The sequence below is a fragment of the Daphnia pulicaria genome, chromosome 12 (genome assembly GCF_021234035.1).
Source record: "Daphnia pulicaria isolate SC F1-1A chromosome 12, SC_F0-13Bv2, whole genome shotgun sequence".
Classification (NCBI taxonomy): Eukaryota; Metazoa; Arthropoda; class Branchiopoda; order Diplostraca; family Daphniidae; genus Daphnia; species Daphnia pulicaria.
Window position 1 is genome coordinate 2825902 of NC_060924.1, and position 20733 is coordinate 2846634.

At 40.7% G+C, this 20733-nt stretch overlaps 6 protein-coding genes across 12 annotated transcripts in view; 2 read left to right on the forward strand and 4 right to left on the reverse strand.

Annotated features, from left to right (window-relative positions):
• LOC124316145 overlaps positions 1 to 20733 on the forward strand; it is a 411551-nt gene that overhangs the window by 299795 nt on the left and 91023 nt on the right. The window lies entirely within an intron of this gene.
• On the reverse strand, positions 23 to 9470 carry LOC124316168 (serine/threonine-protein kinase PLK1-like). Its single transcript, XM_046781951.1, has 10 exons — positions 8628 to 9470; positions 5970 to 6077; positions 4385 to 4501; positions 4104 to 4315; positions 3479 to 3574; positions 3037 to 3418; positions 2569 to 2929; positions 2339 to 2495; positions 1968 to 2244; positions 23 to 1900 (listed from the first exon to the last, which is right to left on the reverse strand). Exons 1-10 carry the CDS (start codon positions 9063 to 9065, stop codon positions 1673 to 1675), a joined length of 2376 nt encoding a protein of 791 aa, XP_046637907.1. The 5' UTR covers positions 9066 to 9470; the 3' UTR covers positions 23 to 1672.
• LOC124316529 (ERI1 exoribonuclease 3-like) lies at positions 10972 to 14487 on the reverse strand. 2 transcript variants are annotated; one of them, XM_046782528.1, is made up of 6 exons: positions 12297 to 14487; positions 12009 to 12235; positions 11773 to 11907; positions 11498 to 11698; positions 11315 to 11411; positions 10972 to 11218 (listed from the first exon to the last, which is right to left on the reverse strand). In XM_046782528.1, the coding sequence occupies exons 2-6, from the start codon at positions 12174 to 12176 to the stop codon at positions 11133 to 11135; spliced, it is 687 nt and encodes a 228-aa protein (XP_046638484.1). In that variant the 5' UTR covers positions 12177 to 12235; positions 12297 to 14487; the 3' UTR covers positions 10972 to 11132. The 2 variants fall into 2 exon arrangements, with proteins under 2 accessions (XP_046638484.1, XP_046638483.1); XM_046782527.1 differs by having other exon boundaries at positions 12009 to 14487.
• LOC124316548 lies at positions 14580 to 16169 on the forward strand. Of its 6 annotated transcripts, none has more exons than XM_046782552.1 (10): positions 14580 to 14669; positions 14766 to 14850; positions 14928 to 15072; positions 15134 to 15174; positions 15239 to 15309; positions 15394 to 15449; positions 15516 to 15576; positions 15644 to 15679; positions 15744 to 15785; positions 15903 to 16169. In XM_046782552.1, exons 2-10 carry the CDS (start codon positions 14805 to 14807, stop codon positions 15996 to 15998), a joined length of 594 nt encoding a protein of 197 aa, XP_046638508.1. In that variant the 5' UTR covers positions 14580 to 14669; positions 14766 to 14804; the 3' UTR covers positions 15999 to 16169. The 6 variants fall into 6 exon arrangements, with proteins under 6 accessions (XP_046638508.1, XP_046638509.1, XP_046638512.1 ...); XM_046782553.1 differs by having other exon boundaries at positions 14931 to 15072; XM_046782554.1 differs by having other exon boundaries at positions 14588 to 14669; positions 14766 to 14820.
• On the reverse strand, positions 16310 to 18359 carry LOC124316437 (toll-interacting protein B-like). Its single transcript, XM_046782381.1, has 6 exons — positions 18189 to 18359; positions 17633 to 17815; positions 17432 to 17565; positions 17161 to 17362; positions 16834 to 17088; positions 16310 to 16765 (listed from the first exon to the last, which is right to left on the reverse strand). Exons 1-6 carry the CDS (start codon positions 18255 to 18257, stop codon positions 16640 to 16642), a joined length of 969 nt encoding a protein of 322 aa, XP_046638337.1. The 5' UTR covers positions 18258 to 18359; the 3' UTR covers positions 16310 to 16639.
• On the reverse strand, positions 18482 to 20591 carry LOC124316269. The gene is made up of 6 exons (XM_046782111.1): positions 20224 to 20591; positions 20011 to 20159; positions 19626 to 19949; positions 19161 to 19540; positions 18831 to 19074; positions 18482 to 18762 (listed from the first exon to the last, which is right to left on the reverse strand). The coding sequence occupies exons 1-6, from the start codon at positions 20495 to 20497 to the stop codon at positions 18661 to 18663; spliced, it is 1473 nt and encodes a 490-aa protein (XP_046638067.1). The 5' UTR covers positions 20498 to 20591; the 3' UTR covers positions 18482 to 18660.

Genomic DNA, 20733 nt, shown 5'->3' on the forward strand with positions numbered 1-20733 from the left:
TCCACGAAATAAAACGCAGACGAGCGGAACAATTTTTGTTTTTTATTTAAACTCTCACACGCAATCATCATTTATCGATTACACCGAGAGGGAGGAGGATTGAGAGGGGGGGAGGGCGCTGAGCGAAACAACACGTCAATCGGTTGTAGAATCGAAATGGCGGGACCGAGCGCTAGCCAATAGCACGCGGGAGAAGAAAACGAAACAAAAATTAGAGACAAAAAAACAAAAACGCGCACACACAGAGACAAAATCAGAACACGATCATTTTCCATCATTTCGTGGGACAACAAAACATGGGAAGAAAAGAAACAAAAATTTAAGGAGTGACACACATTTCGCAATTGAAACCGATTGAAACATGATCGGGAGAGACCAACATTATTTTTTCTTCTTTCTTTTGTTTTTCTGAAAGAAAGAAAAAACACACACAAAAATATTGGAAAAGAAAAGAAAAAAAAAAACATAATTTCTTTGCACCCCATTCTTAAACCACCCCCCCAAAATTTTTTTGTTTGTTTTAGTATAGCCCGCACAACTCACGATATGTTCTTGATTCCTTGGTTACGGGCTGTGTGTCTATGTGTGTGTCTATCTTACACACACACACACACACACACACAATTTCTTTTATTATTTGATTTCTTCTTTTTTTCAAAAAACTTTTCTTCTTCTTTTTTCTTCTCACACGTAACCGGCGAAACACACACACAGAGGGAAAAGACCGGAAACATGCACATACAATAAGAGGATGGGAAGAGGGGGGGGGATGGTATATGTGTGTTTAAAGAACCAAAGCGAACGATGGCCTTTTTAAACCCCAAAGTCGAAACGGACACACACACACACGTAGTAGTGGAGGAGGTGGGAGTGTACCATCGTTTCGATTTTTCCATGAAAGACCTAAGGGGGGAATATTTATAACAATAAAAAAAATAAAAAAAAATAATAAACTAATTTTTTAAGAGGGCACATTAAAAAAAATAATGAAAGAAGAAAAAAAGAGTAGCGTGATGAATTTCTTCTGGAAGATGAGAAATGACAGCTGACTAGCTGGGGGGCTAATTGGGGATGGATAGGGTTTGGGAGGAGGATTATTATTTTTTTTTTAACCAGCTAGCGCGGAGGATGTGGTAGGATGAAAAATTTCGTATCCATAATCATGATTAATTAATTAATTCTTTAGCTTCTTAAATGAAAAAGGGCAAGAGAAAGACAAACGCTGATTTACAAGACAGAAACAAAGGCATTAATCGAATTTTGCATCAACATGATTTTTACTGGAAAAAAGGAGAAAAAAGTTGCACGAGTGGCGCCAATCTAGAAGAGTCGAATCATCATTATTCGTTACAAAGAGAAAAAATAAACGTAAAAGAATATGAAAGGAGGAAAAGGAAGGAGCTGGTGGAGAGAAAGATGGAAAGAAGGGTCGCGAAACGAGATCAATGAACGCGACGTGGAAACCAAACATTTTTCGCCGATGATTGCAGTTGAAAAAAGAGTCGTAAAGAGGAACGAAATAAAAAGAATTCGTCCTCTCTACTCTTACACACAAGGTAGTTGTGGTGCTACGTGATTGAACACAAATGGGGGTAATTTTTGTTGTCGTTTTGTTTCTCATCATATCTCCTCTTTTTTTTTTTTTATCTTTTGGTGGGCGGAGGAAGAGAGATCAGATTTTGTCGCCGTCCAATTCGGCGAATTCGCGCAACACCGTCAGGGCGAAGACGAGTCGTTCGCGCAGCGTAGATTCGCAACCGAGTTGGGAAATGTCCACCAAACGGTAGGTGGCGCTCAATCGGTCGCTGTTGATGTAAGTTACCCAATACTGGGTGACGGCCGACGTCGAGGTCGTGTCGGCCGACAAGACGATCTTGGTGTGATCTTTGAAAAAGTTGATCTAAACACCAACAAAAATTGTCGTTTTTAAATAAAATTCCGGAATGGATATAGTAAATTGATTTTACCTGGAGCGTGTTATTGTCTAATTGCATAATGATAGCCTTGGGCGTGCGCACCCAACGCTTCATGTGGACAAAGGATCGACGTCTGTGCACGGGCGACGTCGACGGTGTCGTCGAGGCCTGTTCCTGTTGCTGCTGGCTGTCGCCTCCTTCCGTCAAATTCTCATCCATATATTGGGCGAAATAGCGAAGGAGAGTCAGCCGCTCCATCAGATACGATGGAAGAGCGTTCAGACTGTAGCTACTCGTCTTTCCGGTGGCGTCTTGGAAGTCCAAGCGACTAAAGGGGGGGGGGGGAGAGAGTGAAAGACGAAAAAATCATGGGTTAGATAATGTAATCCATTTAACACTCTATAACGGAAGCAAAGACTTACTTCCGGTCGCCAGAGTAGCTTATCCTGGTGCTGTCATTGAACAGGACGCCCACGGCTCTGTCAGACAGCTGGAAACCGAAGCCGTACTTGTTCGAGTAGTCGATCCATTTGGAAATGAAGAGCGGATTACACGGCACCGGGCACGGGTTCGACGGAACTAAACAAATTTTTAAAAATTTTAATTCCTTCTAATTAGGAGGTAAGTTGAAAAATTGATTTGTCTTTCTTACCTTGGGCTGCGTGATAAAGGCAAGAATCTAAGGCGGTGTACAAAGACGGTTGTTGTTGCTGTTGTTGTTGTACGGCAGGTGCTGCAGATGTTGGAGGAGGCGGAGGGCCAACCCTTCCGCTCGGCTCCTTATTGTTGTGGTCGTCGGGCGTTCGATCGGGACACAAAACGTTGGTTATCTTTTGCTTCAAAGAACCAGGAAGACCTCTGTGCTGCTGCTGTTGTTGTTGTTGCGTCTGCTGCTGTTGTTGTTGTTGTTGAGCCTCTTTCTTCTCCTTCCGACAGGCCGGCGTCTCCTTCAAACTGTGACTTCTGGCAACGCGTTGATCCTTTTGACTCTGGTTATTACCATTGCTGGGAACCTAAAAGGAAAAAGAAGAAAAAGTAAATAAATAAATTGCCCACACACGGAGAGAGCGACAGACGGAATGTTTGTGTGTGGTTAAGTTGTTTTCACTGCTCTCCATACCTTGACGGATTCCGGGCGTGATCTGTTGCCTTGAAAACTAGACGGGACGCGGAGGTGATGCGGCGCTAACGGACTGGTATTCTCATTAGTGGAATCTCCGTCCGACTTGATTCCGCTGTCGTTGGAGGCGAACGTCGGGGCTTTGGAGCAGCACGACGGCGGCAGTGAGACGGGCATGAATCCGCTGGTGAAGAAATCGTGTTTCAGCACCTGATCCAACGTGGGGCGGTGGGCCGGATCGGGGGCCAACAACTGGCGGATCAACGAGCGAGCCGGACGAGACACCCATTGAGGAATCACGTACATATTGTGGGCGATCCGCGAGTACGTCTCGGCCAACGTCGACGTCTCGAACGGCGGCTGCCCAACCAACATGGCATACCTGATTTTAAATCATTCAAATTAATTAGAGCTTAAAATTTTTAGAATCTAAGAAACTTACATGATGCAGCCCATGGCCCAGAGATCGGCTTCGTATCCGTGTCCTTGGCGACTCAACACTTCCGGCGCGATATAGTTCGGCGTTCCGCATATCGTCCTTGGGGGTTCAAAAATAGAGCAGACATTGAAGAATCAATTGGCACAGATAAAAAAAAAGAAAGAACTACACCGCTCTTCCACCAAGTCCCGACAGGTAAAAAAGAGGGGTGGAAAAAAAAGGTTCGATCGATTCTCTACAAGGAAAAAAACAGGGTCAGAACTGTAGCGGCGCGCATTCTTCCCAACAACTTTGGTCGGCATTGGTACAAAAGAAGAAGACAAACTTGAGAGAGGGTAAAGAATTGGGATCAATTGGACCGTCTTCCCTTCATTTTTTAGTGCCCCCGTTATATCCCATTTGACCACCGCTGCTTCTTTTGTTAACTCGTTTCAACAACCCCTACAAAACCCCCCCTCTCTACTTTCGAATTCAACTCTCGTCCATTTCGAACATTCCATCGGTAAACAACATGTTTGTGTGACAATGCGTGTGTCTCCCCTTATTTCTTCTGTCTGTCTGTCGGCCCCCCCCCCCCTCCTGAGATAACGAGATTGGGATGTCATTTAATTTAGAAAAAAAAACTTACACTTTAGTTTCGGCGTGGAGGCGGGCGGCCAATCCGAAATCGCCAATTTTGACCGTCATGTTCTCAGAGAGGAACATGTTGCCCAGCTTGAGATCACGGTGAACGATTCGAGCGCCGTGGACGTAGCGGAGACCGTCGGCCAGCTGGCGCAAGTAAAAACGAACTTCAGGCTCCGTCAACGTTTTACGATGTTTCATCACGTGCACTAGACTCTGTCGTGAAATACATAAATAAATAAATAAATAATTCATTCCCAGTTTCGTGTGGGTATCGTTTGTTACCTTTTTGGAACAATTCTCCAGAATGATGTAGACATTTTCAGAGTCCTCGAAACAGTGATAGAATCGAACCACGTTGAGGTGAACCAAGTTGCGATGCAGTTCAATTTCCCTGGCGATCTAAAATAACATAAAATAAAAATAAAATAATAATTCATTCAATTTTTCAGCTAAAAATACAAAATGAGTTTTTAGACCCCCAGTGAGTTGTGGGGGCAGAAAAGGAAAAAAAGGGATCCATCTCCCTGGGAGAGAGAAAAGAAACCGCCGAGACTTTTGTGTGTTACGTCTGTTGGGGGTCATTTTCCCCCTTTTTTTTTACTTCATTAATATTATGATTACAATTATTTTTAGAAAAACGTTTTCTTTTTCAAAAAAGGACCTCCTCTGACTCATGAAATCCCATAAAGAGAATCCCAGGCAACTGCGGAATGTCGCCGATTTTTCTCTTGTTATTTCCATTCTTCTAGCCCGTCACTTTGAGGGCGAGTTGCAACAACAAGGGGCGACGGCGACACGTTCGCCCAGACACGCCAATGAGAGAGAGAACCACATAACCGCAAAGCTCTATTTTTATACACCTCACGTTCACATAGCAAAGGCTATTTGGCACGATGTCACACGGACGTTTCGTTTCGTTCGTTTTTCTCTCATGGGGTAGTAGTAGAAGAGTCGCTTGTTGGCAGATGTTTTTTCTTTCTTTCCCCCCCCCGTTCAATGAATTCCAGAATCCAAAAACTGCCTTTTGGCCCCAGCTGCCGACAAACGAGCTTCAACGACCGAGATTAATTAAAAAACATTTCCCCAATTCTTTCTTGGTGTTGAGCCCAGAATTATCTCCCGGGAGGTGGCAGATGGTCCATCACCCCCTTCCCCAAACGAAAGTTATTCATCAGCTGCTGGCTGGACACACATCTTTCTTTTTTGTTTTGTTTGTAATTCTTCTTCGTTCCAAACTGATTATGGCGTCAACTTGCGGGAGGAAGGCCGTCGTTTTTGTTTTCGTTCCCACGCCCAAATATTTCAGAGAGAGACTTTTTGGGGTTCTGCTGTGGGGGTAGTAGGAAAAAACTTTGCGCTCAGGTCACATGTCTCTGTCCGTCTCTTTTCTCTCCCCATTCGTCGGTTTAGAATTTCAAACACACACACAATAAGAGGCAGTGGGGGGATAGAAATAAGGGGCGGAGGTGGCGATCTAGCGATAGCGACTGTCCACCAGATGGATCTATTCCTTGTGTCAAAACTAGGTCACAATTAAATCGAATTACACAAATTTCGTCATTCGAATCAAACAGCTGCCAACTCTGAAAAAAAAAAATTTCCCAATTCCAAACATCTGTCAAATACTTTTATAACTCTCCTCCTAGTTTCTTTTTTATTTTATTTTTGTTACGTGTTAATTCCCGAAAAAAAATTGTGGCTGGGCGGAAGCCCCTTTAAAGATAATAGCCGACTAAATAGACAGGGGAGCGACTCTTCTACTAATAACATGTGACACAATAAGTAACTGGAAAAATATATATAAGAAAATGGCTTCCTGTGATGCAATAACACAGCTGTCGTCTCTTTTGTTTCATTTTAGTTTTACCTTTTCTTTGTGGTGAGGTTTGGTGATGCGCGATTTTGGGATGATTTTACCCGCGTAGACATGTCCAGTCGTCAAATCCGTCAGTTCATGGACCCGTGCGAATCCACCCTGGGAAAACAAAACAAAACAAAAAGAGGATCAGTATCGGAGATGGCAGACGATGATAATTGTTAATTGCGCCAGAGAGAAGAAGAAGAGGGATGGAAACTATTCTTAATGAAGTGGTTGTGTTGTTGTTGCTGCTGCCTGTGTCTAGACAGGATTTATGTGGATACAAGAAAATTTTTATCCTTTTAAAGGGGCTGCCCAGTTTTTTTTTTCTCTTTATCTCAGAGAAAACCAGTTTGACCCCTATGAAATAAAAAATAAAATTCCATAAATAAAATTCAAGAGAGAAGAGAGAAGAAAAAAATACATCTCCGACAACAAGACAAATCTGAGTTCACAAAAAAACATATAAAAGAAGACGAAGAAGACGGTGATGGTTGCCAGAGATAGGGGTTATATGGTGAGAGGAGGGGTATACCCTCGGAGCGAAAAAAGAAAACCTTCCAGCGAACGGTTCTTTTCGTGATTGTTCGGCATCGAAGGCGGAGGAACACTGCTGGCAGGAGGTCTGACAGAGTTATTTCCCTTTCATTTCAATATCTTTTTTTCTTCTTCTTCTTTCTCTATGCTATAAATATATATGTGTGCGCAGAGGATATGATGGCATTTTCTCTCCTTTTTCGGGGGTCCGTCGTGAGACAGACCCGCGCACCTTGGAAAATGGAATGCCCCCAACATACAAGAGGAAATACCTGGACACATTTGGGGGGGAAACAAGAAAAAGAAACCCCCTAAAAATAGAAAAATGACCACTCTGTAACAATTATCACGAGTAAACCCCCACCCCTCCAACCCAACAGGTGATTTGAAAGGGCACACACCTGATACTGGCCAAACCACCAGCATCCTGTGTGTATGTGTAGGGAGAGAGAGAGTCTTGTGCCGACTCATTTCTCAAGTTACCCCACATTTTCTTGTTTAAAATCCTCCGGTGTTGGCCATTGTGGCGGCCATCCAGCGGAAGTGATTCAACACATAACCCACAGCTGCCTCTCTTTTTCTCTCCTGTGTTGTGTAATGCGGTTGGGGGTGTACATGATCTTCCGGTCAACGTCTTTTCTCTCTCTCTCTCCTTTGTCTTTATATGGTCAGTTCCACCGAAAGAGAGAAGGAGAAAAGAGAGGAAAGGGAAAAGAGATTTTGTGTGTGGAAATTTAAGCTTGTGGTTTTCCCTTGGTGGTTGGTGCATCCAGATGAAGGCGGAATGTTGGTTCCCACAAGACGTGGGCGTCTCTTCACCTGTCTTTCCGGTCGCACGAAAAAAAGTATTAAACAAAATATCTCTCTCTCTAGAAAGAACACTGACCGATAAGACTTTTATCCAGATAGAAAAAAATATTCCCTAAAGGCATTTAGCCTTTTAAATCTGCTGCTGCTGCCCCTTCGTCTAATTATTCCTCGCCCAAAAGTTCACAAAGGGATGTTGGAAATATACGGGTTCTTCTTCTTCAGGTAAGAAAATAAACGAATGTCGGTGCAAAGAAGAAGAATGAAAAAGAAAATAGAGAGAGAGAGAGAGACGAAAGTATATAGTAGCCCCTGCGGGAGTGTGTAGAGAACCCAAAAACGAGAGGGATAGAGAGAAACAACCCGATTCAAGGTTTTTCTTACACGACGACGAATCAAATTCTTCTTCTACTGTTGCCAGTTATTATATATCAAAGAGAGAAGAAGAAAAAAAGTCAGTGGGCCAGCCACTTCCTTTAGACTAGAGTCGTGACCCCACCAGCAGGTCACACATATGCTACTTCGTGATAATGATATTTTTCCGGTCATTTCCCCCCTCCATTTTACGACTAGATTTCCTTAATTGGTCGTCGGTAAGAAAGAAGCTTCTTCTTCTTCTCCTGGTCTAATTAACCACACGCTAAAGAGAGAAAGCCCAATGCAATCCACGTCCACATCCACCAAGGTTATGAAGAGGTGAAGGGCCTTCTTGACCGATTCTGGTGTGTGTCGCCAGCCGACACAAAAGATAACCCAAAAACCACCCCTACGGTTTTTCTCCTAAAGAACCTGAACAAAAAAAAGTACAATCACAGAAGAAGAAGAAGAAGGTAGCAGCAGCAGCAGCAGTGCAGGGGTTGGTGGCCATTTACCTGCCCCAAAGGCAACAAGAACCCGTTGTTGTTGCTGGTAAACTTCTTCTTCTTCTTCTTCCCTAGATGCCCTCCAGCTACTACCAACAACACTGGGGTTGTATACAAAGGGGAAGAAGTAGAAGAAAAATATGTTTTTCGAAGGGGGGTACACACACACACGAACCCCCCGGTCTGCAAAAGGGAAAAATCTGTGGTTTTCTTTAACGGAATCAAAAAAGAAGAAGTTGTTTGGGAGGATTACATCGACCATCAGCTGATCAAGTGGGTCAGAAACAACAAAGGGACCCTAAAGGCTCTTCTCTTCTGTGTTGTTGTTGTTTTCCCCCCTCTTACCAGTTTCTTGTTCGCTTTCGTTCCAAGGTTGAGGCCAAAGAGAAAACATCTAATTCCACCCCAACCAGACAACAACTTTGCCCAGGGTTAATTGACACATCTACTCTATAGTTACCTTTCCCAGGAATCTGCCTTTGAGGTAAGTTGTATTTTTGCTCCGGTCGACAATGTACTGAAGTCCGTCATCGTGAACTGGTGGCAGCAGCAGGGTGGATGACGGGGTGGTGGCCAATGCTGATTGCTGCTGCTGCTGAGAAGCGTGATGGTGGTTGAGCAGAACGTGACTGCTGCTGCTACTGCTGCTCGTAGCGGAAGTGGGCGAACCCCCATGGGGCGTCGTCAGACCATCGCGAAGACCAGCCACCCCGGAATCCATCGACTCGTTGTTGGGCTCTTTGCATCCGGCAGACGGACTCGATGATGTGCTATTCTTCAACTGGGCGGCCAATACGGAAATCGGACTCGTCATGATGGCAGTCGACGAAGGCACTGGACTGTTGCGTTGCTGGGGTGGGTAAAGCAAATGGCGAGACTCGTGTCTCAACGAACCCATGACTTTCTCTCTCAAAAAATCAAACCCACACACAAATAGATTTATATCGGCAGAAATTTCAAACCCAAAGAAAGAAATCAAAGGCGATGACTCATTACATCAACACGTGTCTTGTGCGGAAATATTCTGCAGCCCAACGTTTTGTTCTTTTTAATGGCCGATCTCTCACAGCCACGTGTTTAATTCTTTCTCCCTCAAAAATTTAACGATATAACAATCCCTTAGAGATAATTCACGAGTGTAACATTTGGGATATTTTTTTTTTCTTTCTTTCTCTCTAAACACACTCACTCACACACACACAATATATTAAATAACGAAAAAAAAGAAATTAAAAAAGAGAGAGAAAATCGTGAACGTCCTCTCTCCTCTCTAGCACCGAACCAACTGACTTTGGAAGGGGGGAACTGCCTTAAAGCCATTGCCCCTGCCTGGCTGCTGCTGGCAGACGATGCGCATGGAACTCCGCCCACTGCCTCCAGCTATTCCCCACAATGAGCTTTATGACTTTTACTCCTTTTTCCTTTCTTCGATAAATTTTGGTGGTGGTGGAAATTTTATAAAGTGGAATCGATATTTTTTCGAAAAAACCTGTCAAAATAAGGAATAACTCGAAAAATATGTTTCAGAAAGTTTTGTTTACTGTGTGTGTGTGTGTGGAAATAGATAAAGGTTATCACCGTTATATAGATAACTGAAACTTGTCTATCCCCCCTCGCCTTTTAAACCTTATCCTCGGGTTTAAATGAATTATATTTATATGCCCCAGCTCTACATACAGAAACTTGTGTACGATTGTCTCGCTGGCTTAATTGAAGCCGCTCTGACGAGTTGTTGACGTGATGATTACATTCAGAAAACTATCCCCCTCTACAACTACTACTACCCTACATACAGACCAAACATCTAAAAAGTCCTTTAGACTTCTTTTTGTTCCTTGTAGAGAGGGGGAGAATCTGTTATTATTTTATAATCAGTACCACCATTCAAAATGATGAAGTCTTTTCACGCGATCCACACCAGTAAATAATAATTTTTTCGTGAAAAATTTTTTTTAACTTCCCGAGCTTATCTTTTATTATTGATGGGAATGTTGTTGGAGCTATAAGAAAAACTCAGCCAAGCCCGAAAAGAAAATATGCCACTACCGCGCTACACGTTATAAACACACAAAAAGAATTTCGACACGCGTATGGTCATGCCCAGACCACTGCTGCTGTCCTTGCAGGAGGATAATATCGCTGAGCTGTGTGTGTGTCAATCTGAAAAAAAAGAAAAAATAGTTGCGGTCATTGATCGTTGGGAATTGCACGCGTCAAATCACTAGCAGAGCACAAACGGGTTCGACTAAATATATTTTTTTCTTCTCTCATTTATTTTTCATTATCATATCTATATCCCTTAAAAGGTATAGAAAAAGGGAGGGTTGGAATAAGATGGACACGTTTATATATAACGACACAACTCGTTTTTTCTCTCTAGCCCCCCGATTGTGTGTCTCCATGAGAAAAATTCCGAGTAGCAACTTTTTAAAAAATAATAAACCAGGTGGTCTCTTCACCAAAAAAGATTTGGGCTCTATATACAAGGCCGAGCTTGAATTTGATTAGAAAATTATAATAACATCAAAATCGTCTTTTTCTTGTTATAAAGTCAGGCCTTTACTGGTCTAAACAAAACACTGTGCCAGCCAAAGCGTATCGAATGAAGTAAGAGTGATGCAGCAAATCGAGACGTTCCAGTCGTTTGACTGCCATGCACACAACAGCTGCAGCAGCAGCGATGGAAGAGAGAAAACTAAGCCAACCGTGTCACGCACAACTTGTTTGTTGTTTTGTTTTTTTCGTCTTTCCTAGGCGCCAGAAGAAAACAAATCCAAGATCGTGAGATAAACGATACGCAACGATGATTTTTTAACCCTTTTATATATAATATAGACAAGGGCGGTATGTATGTACGTGAAATTGTCCTTTTTTTTATGCACTGCACTTTCTGGCCGACAATAATGGACGATACGGTTCAAGTGAGCTTTATTTTCTGACACGGATAATACTCAATTGTTGTTATTTAATCTTCCAAAAAACTTGTCAGTCGCCAGCACTGAGAACGCCGGCCCAGGAAACGAACAACCGCTGCAATATTATGGCAATCATCTATAGAAAAATAACAAAACAATAACCAGAGGTCAAAATTCTATTCCAACCAAAAAAAAAAAGGTTTGATATTTTTCAAGGTTAAATTATACTTACCAATTCCACTGTGTAATCGACCAAAATGGACCAGTTTGGCGTGGGACAACATGTGAGGCAGATTACGTGGGTAAACTCCAGTGGACTCGGCGAATATCTAAATAAATATGATTTATATTTCCGATCGCGTGTGAGTACACTACGACATCAAAGAAATGTTTTTTGTGTTTTTTTGTTTCTAACCATCTTGATATTGATCCACGACTTGAAATAAGCAGGTACGACCTGTCCCGTATGGAGGAATTGACGTGGGAGGAGCTCCTTCAAGTCCCAATCGCCGCAAGTCACGACAGCGAATTCTTTGTTTAGCAGATGTTGAGATAGGAGCCATTTGTGGAAGTCTTCCATTACTTCTTTCAAGGGGGCTGCATCTTCGACCATATCCTTTCAACAGGGGGGGAACAAAAAAAAACAGATCTAATCAAGAGATAAAGGACTCGGCAACTCCCCATATTCACCTGAATAATCCCTGTGAGGCTGGTGCAGAAAGGTGTCAGGGTGGGGTGGACTTGTGGTTTGACATAGCGATGAAAAGTGCCCACTATCTCAAACCCATTTGTCTCCACATTGAGAACAGGGAACTCGATAATCTCCTGATATTTTTTCAAGGTTTCACATATCAGGGCTTTTTATCATCATCGTGCAGGATAAAAGACGAAGCAACAACACTGTTGTTGTTGCTGGTTTTATATACCTGTGGTCGAATGGTGCCACGTTGGCTATCGCAGGTGGCCTCAAAATCGAGAACCAACAAGCGTTCAAAACGTTGGCGGGATTCATTGCAGCGATTAGACAAACTAAATTGACGAGAAGCAGTTCGTGCTGATGGAATAACTAGCCACTTACCGACCGAGTTGTACATTCGCAGCCCGCTTATTAATAGCAATCACAAAGTTTGACAAGCAACAACTCCAGGAAGCTCTTAAAAAATTGTCGTTAAAAACTTGGGAAATAATTCAAGAGTCTAGTGGTTATTATTTACACTTTGTTCCGCTCTATCAAACGCCGCCACGTGATTGTGTGCGGCCGTCGACTGCTAGTTGAAACAAAAGAAAAACATTGACACCAGCAGAGCCATCTGGTGTGTTTGGCGTATCCTCACGAAAGATGTATAATAGATTGGACGGATGAGTGAATGAGAGGGCTTATTGTTGGCGCCGTTCACATATAATAAATACACGTGCCGTGAGATATATACAGGCTTTCCTAGAAATAAAATCGATCCATCATGTGTTGTGTCTGGCATTCTGATGTAATCCGAACACACACCAGGAGAGAGAATCAAAAAGAAGCAAACGGATGGATGGAAAAACAAGTTCGTCTAGTCCCTTTTTTTCTGCGCTCATCATTTTGGCGTTTATGAGGCTTGTAAAAACGAAAGTCATTAAACATCGCAATCACGAAAAACACCCGTTTATGACACTCGGCAATCTTTTTTTTTTAAATAATAAAGTTCATACAGAACGTCATAACGCAATCAGTTCTCGAATTCATAAATTCGAGTCGGAAAAATCGCCCAAATTCCCACGTGATTCAGTTCAGTACAATTTCAGAAAAAATATGACGCAGTTGCGCTGTTTATCAGCGACGCAAATATGTCGGAAGGAATGAATTAGTCGGCGGTGTAACATTATAGTCGATCCAAATATGTGCTTCGCCTAACTTATAATCTGAAACGCAAAATATCTTATAGACCGCCGTTAGAGAGAGTCGGATTGAATAACTTTTAGTAAACACTTTTGACACCGGGTTCCGATAACCTTGTGCAGTGCAATATATACAACTTCGCATCGCGCACATGTAGTATATAGTACCGGACACGTATAATATCGTCTAGGCCATAAAATCACTTTGAACCAATAATATCGATTGATGGTTTCCATGCGAGAGCCATAGACTATTTTCCTGGAAAACTTTGATGGTGGAAACTTATTGTATCAATGTAAACCTGTATAAAGGTGATTATAGTATATAGACTCGTCCATCATCAATTCGATATAGTATAACATGTTATGTAGTAGGTTGAATCGACCTGCAATCGGTCGTACGGTCACGACATGTAAAAGGGAAACGCGCGGGTCATGTCAGACTGCTCCATTTGATATCGATCGTCGGCAATCATCAGCAAACTTCACGAACAACTCATTTACAGACATGTGCCTAATAAGTCTATAGCTTTCTATACTTTATTGATATGCTGCTGCTGCTATATATGTATGTCGTAATAGCATATATATTGCTGAGCGGGAAAATTCGTGATTCATTCGAAATTGATCGTCGGTCTTCAACTTAAACTGGGCCGAAAAATGTTGTGAAAAAAAAAGTTTCCGCGAAGGAAAAAAGGAAAAAAATTCTTTTGGAAGCTCAAAATGAGAGTCTTCCGTGCAATGGATTGCCGTCAAACGGGGGCCGGGGTTGCTGCACGACGAGCTGAAAATAATAGACCGAGTTCAGAGGATATATATTTAGCTTAATATTTGCTGACAGGCTTTTATCTCCCAATCAAGGTTACTATATCGACTTATCTCGGTCGTGCTACGACATCTAATTCGTGAATTATTCTGGAATTTTTCTTGGCTGTCGTTTTCTTATGCTACAATTGGCAGTGCGGAAAAATGGTTTAAAACATTTTTATTTTATTTTTAAAAACAGACTTCAAATTAACAAAGAAGAAAAAGAAGAATAGAAACAACCAGCTACTAGACTCTTAAAGGATTGGGGTCAGCGTAGGATTTGGCTGAATAAAATGACTGAAAAATAAAAAACTTTTGTGAGATAAAGAACAAAATACATTTTCATTTTCATGACTGTCGAGAGCAGCCGGGCCTATAAGACTGATGAACCTCTAATCCCGAGTTTTTATACGATAAAAACCCAAATTTTTAGTACTACACATTATGAATGTTGTACGTGAATCATTGTTGTCGAAAAATGGGAAGTAATAACTTGTTCCATACCCTGTTACGCCCTGTTATATTCGTTCTTCCGCGCGCTCCAGTTTGCGCCGGGTTAATCACGAAGTCACGTGATGTCTGACGGATGGTCACTGGCGGATACGACGCATATAGGCCGTAGATTGATGAGCCCAACAACGTTTTGAGAAATACCTTATCGATGAAACTTTTTTTTTCCTAACAACTTATCGTTTCATCTTTTCTGTTTTTTTTTTTTGCATCTAACTCAGCTTAGTAAACTGACGATAGATGTCATTGTCTAATAGTGTACATTTCTGTTGATAGGTGGCTTTACTTAAAAGAAAAACAAAAGCATTTCGAAATAAACAAATAACAGGACTTCCTAATTTCACTAGCTCTCACTTATATAATACACGTCAAGCATTCCGGTCTGCCTACCTGTACGTATTGTCTTTCTATGTAATTTATGCTAATCTACATTAAAATTAAATGGTGGGTGAAGGCTGTTTCTGTTTTCTTAACTGGGTATCTTTCAGGAAAAACTTTTTTCTCTATAACTACTTCAACTTTATAAAATGGCACCCAACAAAGGTGAAACTAAATCACTACTTTCCAATAAGGGTTAGTGCATGCTTTGTTTTATATAATTGAATGTTAGTACACTACAAGATTCTAAATTCTCGATTAAAATATTTCAGTAGTCGAACCTACCAGAAGCTGCTGTTGCTCTAGGAAGATGGCAATTCTTTGTGTGTCCTTATTTGGTGTTGCTTTAAGCGCCATCAGTCTCAGCTTTTTTGCAGTGTCATCCTACCCTCTGCATGCATCTTGCCGTGTGGACTGGTAAGAACTGTTAACTTGAAGGTCACATTGTTGCATAACTTTTTTTTTTTCATTTTTCAAGGACTTTTGGAAAACCATGTGATGTTGTTCAAACAGCTCTAGGTAATTAAAATTAAATATTTCTTGAGTTTGAATATGATTTATTGCTTGGTTTGATTTACTTTAGTGAATCAAATGCAAAAATGGAACATGGATACTCAGAACTTGTGCGGCTCTGGACAAAAGTGTTTGTACGAGGTAACTGACAGAAGCAATAAGTCACTTTCAACATGTTTTATTGTTCAGTTCATTTCTTAGTTAATTTAATGTCTGTTTTTATAGTTCCTTACTTCATCCCCTACCAAAGTTACGGGAACGCACACAACTCCGGTGAAACGGTAAGCATTTCATGTTAAAAATCATTTAAATTAAGACAGTTTCTTTAATTTTTTTTATATTTGTAGTTATGTTGATGACGTGTCGTACACTTTTACTCCCGCCGCAGACAATTCCTGTTCCGTCCAGGTAATAATCAGAAATCATTTTGTTAAATTACTCATCCATTTCATGAGAATGCTTTGAATTTTCCCAGGGCTTTTCGACATCCCAGACGTGGTACGCAGTTCTGGTAAGTTGGAAATATTTGATTCAATTGAAAGAATAACTGATATTAACATCTTTTGTGTTTTTAGGATTATGGAACCAATTACTGTAACATCAAAAACCTTGTGGATGTAAGCAATCTGACATTTTCTATTCAATTGAATCTATTTCGCAATATTTCATCATCTACTAGCAAACACGTTTCAAAGTTATGTTCGATTAATAAGGCAATAATACTTTTATTATAGGGATCCAACCTTGGAGTCAACGATTCCAAATACAGTGAGAACACTCGTGACGCCGTATGTACGCAGTATTCTTCAGCGAATTGCGAGGTCTACTAAAATGTGGCAAATTCTCTCTACTATTTCTCTTGATAATATCATTTAAACTACATTTAAGCCCATTTCTCCCTACTGTACTTAGCCTTAAGATGGTGTAGTATCGATACCGGAATCATACAAGCATTGCGTAAAACCTGTAATGGTGTTAAAACATCTACTTGAAAATGTTAATTGAATGGATAATAAATCGTATTGCGAAAATTTAAAATCTCGCACTTTCTAAAGGGGAAAAAGAAATTTAATTGGATTTCTTTTTTACAGCTGCAAAAAATCGAATTTCAAGCTACGCAAAAAACTTTATTAATTCTGGGTTGTAAGGGAAAGTTAGCCAACATGTATTCTTCATAAACTTACGCCACAGTGAGGATATATTATTAGGGGAATTTAGAAATCTAGACATGGAAGAAATACCATGTGATAATACACAAAAATTAACTGGAATAGCCTTTTCAATCAGATAAATGACTAGCCACTGTGAAAAGTTGAAAATAGAAATTTCCTTTGCAAACAGCTATTTGTTAATTTAAAAAAATATTATGAATAGTAATAAGGAACTCATTCCATGTTAAAAGTAATGTAACGAATAAGCGATGTTGAACAAAAATAATTAACCTTCGTCCCCGGCAGTCTAAAAAAATTAATTACTGTTCAGAAATCTGAAGAAGACTATCGACGATTGCTTCACGACGCCCATCACATGCGTCAATGACGCTCTGAACTACTTGAGGGTCAAGCGTCGGAAACATGCTCATAATTTCTTTAATTTCCTGCAATTCGCAATTTAATGTAGAAATTTCAGTACAATCTCAGGATAAAAATAAAAATTGTAAATTACCTCTTGAGTAAGTGGTTTCGGGCGGGAAGCGACGGGAAGATTTCCTTGGGGAGTCACCATAGCTGGATTGGCTGTGTTGTAAATGGGCATTTGGACACAGGAAGGAGCATAGCCGGGCATGACCATCATAGGAGTTGCTATTGGTGCTTGCCCAACCGGAACAACTGTGGAATTCACTAGTGGATAACCGCCGTACGCTGGAGCCATGGCGAATCCCATAGTCCCCGGTGCAATCAGCTGTGGGGCGGCAATCGGCTAAAGGAAAAGAAGCCACGCGTCACAAAACCCCCAAAAATAACTGAAGGGCAAATGAAAAGAAATTTTTACCAGGAGTGTAAAAATCATGTGAATAGACCCTTCTTTATGTTCGCCTTGTTTGCCGCTTAATTGCAGCCACTGGTCGGCGGATTCTCCGCGGAAAACAATTTCCGGAATAGGAATCTGGCCGTAGGCAATCAGTTCATCCATTGTTAATGCGCACTCGTCGTAGACTTCAATACTAATGCTTTTCACTCCAGTCGGCAGATAACTATTGGCAAATTAAATACGTCATTTTAGTAATGACTCAGCATAAAGTTTTTATAGATTGTTTATATACCTTTGGATGCGCTTATTCCAGCGAGGGGTTCTGCCACCGCTTGGACAAGCAGGGGTTTCGTAGATTGTGTGGCCAATGCGAACACGGACATAAGGATCCATTCGAGTTACTCCGTAGTTCTTAACAAAAGAAGCCTGAAATGATCAAATGTCGTGAAATTTAATGTTGACTTCATTTTGGCTTTAGATGATTTTATTTTACCTCAACAATGGTGATGATTAGTTGACCGGCATAGCTTTGGTTGACATACTGAATATTTGCAACACGCTGCTGCTGGTGAAGTTGGATAGCCAGTTCTCTATCAATACGTTCTTGGTGAGATGGATTACTACCCTGGAGACTGTCAGGTCTTAGAAAATCATCAGGTAGATTTCCCAGCACAGCCTTTGGTACAGAGGAAAAAATAGATGGTATCGTAAACAATGAGGAAATAAACTAGGGCTTTGTTGTAACTTGTAAGAAGCTCTACAATGCCAGTCAAAGTATGTGTTTTGAGAATTTGCATTAGTTTATACACCTTTTCAATCAATTCATCCAATACAGGTGTAAAATGATTTGAAATGTTACATTGAACCCTGATTGATTGTTAAATAATTCAGTACTTGGAAAAAGAAATTTTGTGGGTTGTGGTAAGAAATCAATAGAGATGAGTCATTTCACACGAAAGTATACTAATCAACGTAGTTGCGCAAGGTGAATGACTATGCAGTGCTATACTTTTTATACAGCCTAAAAAAAAGAAATGAGTTGTGGTTACCGTGCGTTGACGATATCTACTTTGTCCAGCATTAGAGTCTGATGGAACACCAGAATCAGCACTTGCCATTTTCAAGAAGATAATTACGTTTCCAAACTTTTGTGTCAAGAGACTGTCTTCCACGGATACAGGACTACAAGCAGTCGTCAATTCGTCAACTTGTCAGTACTGTCTGCCTGTACATGTAAGTAAAAATTGTCATTGCCAGATGGCGTAATGATCTGATTTCTCCTATCTCAATTCAAACACATTTCATTAATGCTATCTTTCAAATCAAAAATGAACCCCGTAAAAACAAGAAAAAATTGTCTGTATTTCTTTCAGATCCAACAAAAAATTATTCAACTTCTTAGTGGTAAGCCGAACTTAACGATCGAGCAAACAGATATCAAAGTTTATGCATTGACTAGTTATTGACCAGTCACAAAGACAAAGTACACAAACATGAATTTTCATATCTTAGTAGGAAGATCTAGTCTTTAGTTTTTACCCGTTTATTCGTTGCTGCGTTAGTTGTTTCTCCTTGCACTTGCACGATTTTCTCTCGCATCGATCTAACTTCAGTTTCTTTTTCCTGAAAAAATTCATTTATTACATTAATGCGCTAATAAGTGATGCCAGTGATTATTGATTGAGTCGAACCATTAATCGAGATTCCGTTCTCCTCAATTTCTGTTTCAAAATCCTAATTTCCTTTTGGGTTTCCTGCTTCGACTTCACCAATTCCTCGTTGCTCAAGTACTTGTTAACAACATATTTCTTGTTCGCCAATGACGTTGAAGGATTTTCTCCTTGTTGGGAGTAACGAAGAAGAAGAGTTTGTTTAAAGGAAAAACACGATCCGCATAATCCTTGAACTTGTCGAGAATCAGGAAATACGGCACACCTGAATAAAGTTTAAAAAAATATTATAATTAATTTAACGGTGCCAGGAAGCTGGAGGATAGTCTTTAGAATAATCGATACACTTACGCGGTGGAATGCCAAAAACCATTTTTTAAGATTCCGAAATCCGTCGAGCAATCCTTGACGAAATGGCACGGGACATCGTCAATTCCGGTACATAACGGCAATGCGTCAAAAATTTTTAGAGTCTCGTTGAGACTGTTGACGGTTTCAAAGTTCCGATACAAACCACACGGAAGTTCTTTGTCGAGCGGTAGCGCATCTTGATAAACAAAAAAACTAATCGATTTTGCCTTAACGTCAATTTTGACACCTTTCCGGATAACCACAACTTCTTCTTTGACTATAGCTTCGCAACAAAACAAGATCTGTTCTGCACCTCGCATTGAGTACCAATTTTCACCCGGCAGTTTTATGGAATTCGGAATCATCACAAAGACACCCACCTTAAAAAATAAACATGTTGAGAAATAGTTGCATGACAATTAAACGCAATGTTAAGTTAGGAGAGGAATTATAAAGTTAACTTACGATTGGACCGTCGACAGGTGTTGGCGTGGTACCGCCAACCGCGACATTGAGGTTTTCGTGATTAAACTGACTAACACTGGAAGCGGAAATGCCTTCTACGTCGCAATATCCCAGGTGGGTGTTGCCTGAAGTCTTTTGCTCAAGACTTCTTTTTATCACAGTACTCGACGAATCCATGGAAATATCAGCTTCGGAGGTAGTTTTATGTCCGTTATTCATCTCATGCGGTTGATAGAGTATCGGAGGATTCTTTTCAATTGACGACTGCTTTAAATTATGTTGGTTTTGCAAAGTACTGTAAGGCAGCAATTGTTGTACTGGAACCTTTCATGATAAACACAAAATGTATGAATCTGTTGAAGAAAGGAAAAATTTTATGTCAAACCTCAGAGTTATTGTTATTAATTGCCATGGTTGAAGAATCCATTTCGAATGAAGCTGAATCAGTACCACACTCTTTAGTACTTAAACTAGCATCTTGTAGTTGTAGTCCACCCTTCAATAATCGAGAAACTCCAAAAGATAAACTGTTATCTAAACAAACAGAACATAACTTTAAAATAATTATAAATTGATGCATATGTTTTCAGGGTCATACCATTGAATATACTGGGCACTGAGTTGGGTGCCAAACTCCACTTCATTCTAGGAACAGACACAGATTTACCATTGATTACATAAATGTCTTCTTTGATAACATCTGTTTCTGCAAAGTGATTATAGCACAAAGGCAAATTTTTGTTGACTTTCAACAGCTCTTCACAACCTGGGATCTGTTTTTTCCATTCTTCTTCAATGGCAGGATTATTAGATGGAATGGTAAATATGCCTTTTGCATAATACACGCCGCAATAGCAGCACATAATCTTCATCTTGATCTATTTTTTATACAACATAAATCATGTGATTTTCATTGAGACACATGTGAACACGACGTCCCCCACGTTTGTAATTTGAATAAGAGCCGACGACGTTACTTGGCTTCAAGGTTGCCATGGTTTTTTCCCGCATTCCATAATTCCGCCGTTTTCATAATTTTTCACGATTATGCGTTCCACTTACACAGAATCCTAATTCCAGTCCCATCCCATGGCAAAGAAATAATCTT